Source organism: Phaethon lepturus, unplaced genomic scaffold (genome assembly GCF_000687285.1).
Source record: "Phaethon lepturus isolate BGI_N335 unplaced genomic scaffold, ASM68728v1 scaffold29835, whole genome shotgun sequence".
Classification (NCBI taxonomy): domain Eukaryota; kingdom Metazoa; phylum Chordata; class Aves; order Phaethontiformes; family Phaethontidae; genus Phaethon; species Phaethon lepturus.
In genome coordinates, this window is record NW_010538869.1 from 1 (window position 1) to 3,848 (window position 3,848).

The window sequence follows — 3,848 nt, forward strand, 5'->3', positions numbered from 1 at the left end:
AGTGAAAGTTTCCAGGCGAGCGGGTCGCATTCCGCTCGGGGGCCGTCTGATTTATGGGTTTTGGGCTTTTTTTTTGTATTTTTGTTTTTTTTTCAGGGAGCCGCTCAGTTGTACGTATTCATCCGGAGGGGCACGCCGGGGGGGCGGAGGGCAGAAAAGCATTGTTAAAAGTCTCGGACTGGTGATTCACTGACCACCCAACTGGCGAGGCGAAGTCAATTAGCTGGCTAAAACCTGGATGGCCCTGGAACAAGGCATCCCTTCGCCAAGCCAGCGCTGCACTTTGTTTTCATTTATTATTATTTTTTTTTAGTCCCGCCGCCCTCCCCGGGGGGAAAGGCAGCGTGCCCACTATGCCCGGACAGTTGTTTGTCCTCCCGGTAGCTCCCACGCAGCAGCGTGTGTCGCGGCGTGCCTTTAAGGAGCCGGAGCCGGTGCCGTAGACGCGATGGTGTCGGACCCCGCTACGGGGCTGGCCGCGGGGGTTTGAGGAGCCTTGGCAGGCAAAACGCCCGCCTTCAACAACTAAGGAGGGTGATGTTTCAGGCTGTGTTGTTTTGCTTGCAGATCAGCAAAAAACAACAGTGATTGAAAACGGTGAAATCAGATTCAATGGAAAAGGGAAAAAGATTCGGAAGCCTCGAACCATTTACTCTAGTCTACAACTCCAGGCTTTAAATCATCGCTTTCAGCAGACTCAGTACCTGGCACTTCCCGAGAGAGCTGAACTGGCAGCTTCATTAGGACTTACCCAGACACAGGTAATTACTGGGAATCCCAAATCGCTGAAATCCTGCGCGAGCAATAAAGGCCAGGCAAAGCACGCTGCTCCCTAGGCGCTTCGGCCTCTGTACGGGAACGGTAGAAAACGGTAACGCACGCAGTCCCCCACCTATATGTGATATATATCTAACGCACGACGGAGAGCCCGGTCTGCTGCAGAAGGAGCGGGATGCGCCCATCCCTCGGCCGTCTGGCCGGCAAGCGCTCCCTTTTGACGCCACACATAACGTTTTAAAATTGCCTATATTTTCGGACAATTCCAGCACCGAGACGCAATCGCCCAGCTGCGAAAAGGAGAGCAGAACAAAGGCAAGGAATCGCTGGGCCTGAGGTAGAGCTAAAAGCAAAGCAAAGCAATGCTGCCTCAGCAACCTATAGGGAGAGGGGAAGCAGGGACGCGCTAGGAAATACCTGTAAAATCAATAGTTAATTCATCCTGGATGACTAACGCAAATGCGGTGGTTACCCTGGGGCAAAATGTACAAAAGGTGATAATAGATCTGAAGATCAAAGACAGCCGTGTACAAAAATATAGCAGGTTAAGCCATAGTTAAGTGTGGTTGGAGTAGCTGTGCCATTCTGCTTATTTAAGCTTGAAAGACACATGAGGCATTACAGGCTTCCCAGGCTGGGGTTTGCGGGTAAGTGCGTGGATAGATGGGATCAATTCGGGTAAAATGTAATCATGTGAATTCATGAGCTTGACAAATAACTTCAGGATTTTATCATTCTCACTGATAACAGTCGCTTCCAGCCAGCGATTTTTAAATACTCAGCAAACAGTAATCATGGGAATAGACCTGATGGTTTTACAAATGGGATTTTCGTATCCTTAGCCTGTCTCTCCTTTGCAGTCTCTCTTTCTCGCTCGCACGCGTAGATTTTAGGGGCCCGATCCCAGGCACGCAGCTAGACAAGCACCCCTGCTCGTGCCCTAACATTACACCCGCGAAGTTTGCAAGGCCGAGTACACACGTGGGAGTTGTTTTCTTTGATTGATATTAGGAAATATCTGTAGATATATGTCGTACATATATATATATATGTCTCATGCCCAGAATAATTCTGATCTGCCGGAGTGGGCCTGATCCTTGCACACCTCATGGAGCATAGGCTCCCTCCTCGGGAGTTCTGCTGGATTAGGAGCAGGATGAGACCCAAAGCAGTCTTGATAGGCAATTACTCTCCGAGAAAAGAGAGTTTTCCTGTCTTTAAAAACAACTCTAAAAAACAAAGCCACAGTCCCGGTTCCACTGCGTCTTCTCCCCCGTCACATCAGCAAGGACCGCTCGATCGTGCACGTTTTTGGATGCGCGATTTCCTCGCAAAGATGCCCTTTGTCTATTGGCTCCTGCCTCCTGGCACAAAATCATATGATTGCCCGTGTTTGACAACAGTTTGCCCAAATGATCAAATGACCTCCAAAATTCTGAATGAGGCGTTAAAGCAGGAGAACTCCCAGCCTGTACTTTGTTTCAGCTCCATCAATCTGGCCTGCCTGGGGAAAATAACGTCCCGGGTTAAAACCTGCATCCCCCTCGCTTTCCAGCTCCGCTCTGCCTCTCCCGCTCACTCCAGCTGCATCCAGAGCCCGAGAGCATCTATCCCTCCTTCCCCTCGCCCCAACCCCAGCTGCACACCCGACTTGGCGTGGGTTCTCAGGACCTTCTCTCAGAGCGACCCCAAGGCCCCCGGGGTCTCCCCTGCCGTGCCCTGGGTGCTGACGGCAGCCTAATATCTGCTGCGCTCTGGTTTACAGGTGAAGATCTGGTTTCAGAACAAGCGCTCCAAATTCAAGAAGCTGCTGAAGCAGGGCAGCAACCCCCACGAGAGCGACCCTCTCCCCGGCTCCGCTGCCCTCTCCCCTCGCTCTCCAGCTCTGCCTCCGGTCTGGGACGTTTCAGCTTCTGCCAAGGGAGTCAATATGCCTCCCAACAGCTACATGCCTGGCTATTCTCACTGGTATTCTTCTCCACATCAAGACACAATGCAGAGACCACAAATGATGTGAATTGTCCAAGAGAAATAATCTCCCAAGAACGCCTCGTCTCGACATGGCAAAAAGTTCCCCTGCTTTGCCAAGCCGTGCCAGCTAACAGGCTCTGTGTGAACTTGTAGATGCGGCAAAGAGACCGAGTGGCTTTTTTTTTTTTTTTTTTTTTTTTTAGTAACCTCAGCGATTGATCTTGAACAGAAAGACACAATTTTCATTCTGGCGCACAGAAGACACTTCTCTTTAGGATATTTTCCTTTGGACTCCAAGGCACCAGCCTCTTTCTCTGTGGAGTATACGTCAAAACAAACTTTTTACAGATTTTGCCCACAAGAAGAACCTGAATCTACCATGGCAGCCGTTTTTATTTGTTTAATGAGCTAAAGACATTACATGATGAAAGAGAGACTCGTCAAAGCTCCTTCATTTTTATTCACCAAATCCGGACTGGGGAAAAAAAAAATTGAAAGAGAGAAGAAGGGATTTAAAAAAAAAAAAAAAAGAAGAGGGGGGAAAAAAGGAGAACTGGTTGAAAAATGAAAATATACTGTAAGATGAGAACATTACCATGAAGCAAAACCTGCATGCTTTCTCAAAATGCAATGGGCTGCTGCTCAGAAGAAACCACCGCGAAGAGCCCCTGCACCCGCACACACTCGCACACAGCCGGACAGACTCCCGGAGATGAGCAGGAAAGACAGAGCGAGGGACAGGCGGCAAGACCCGCCGCCGCGGTCTGGGGAAGGAAGGTTCCGCGCTGCCCCACGGCAGTCTGACCCACTGAGCGAGAGGGACCTTCCCCTCCTCCCCGGCCCCCCAGCAAACCTTTCTGTATATATTGTTGAATTTTAGTTGTACATATACTTTGTATGTTTTTGTCTTCTTTCATATATAGAGTAAAAGCCACAAAACGCCCGCCCTGGCTCCGAGTTCGCTACCCTTAGCAGACCCCCTCTGGCCTGCCCCCCGGCCTTGGGGGCTGTCCCCCCGCTCGCCCGGCCGCCGCCACCCGAACATCTATCGTCGGGCAACGGCAGAAAAGCTGGAGGGAGGGGGGCGGGGGGGGGGGGGG

The 3,848-nt window shown here is 50.8% G+C and overlaps 1 protein-coding gene across 1 annotated transcript; it reads left to right on the forward strand.

The window, feature by feature from the left end:
* Positions 1 to 567: 567 nt before the first annotated feature.
* On the forward strand, positions 568 to 2,794 carry DLX6 (distal-less homeobox 6; the record flags this gene model as incomplete). Its single annotated transcript, XM_010286963.1, has 2 exons — positions 568 to 761; positions 2,543 to 2,794. Coding segments are annotated over 2 exons (446 nt in total), but the record flags the coding sequence as incomplete, so codon positions are not given.
* Positions 2,795 to 3,848: the final 1,054 nt, after the last annotated feature.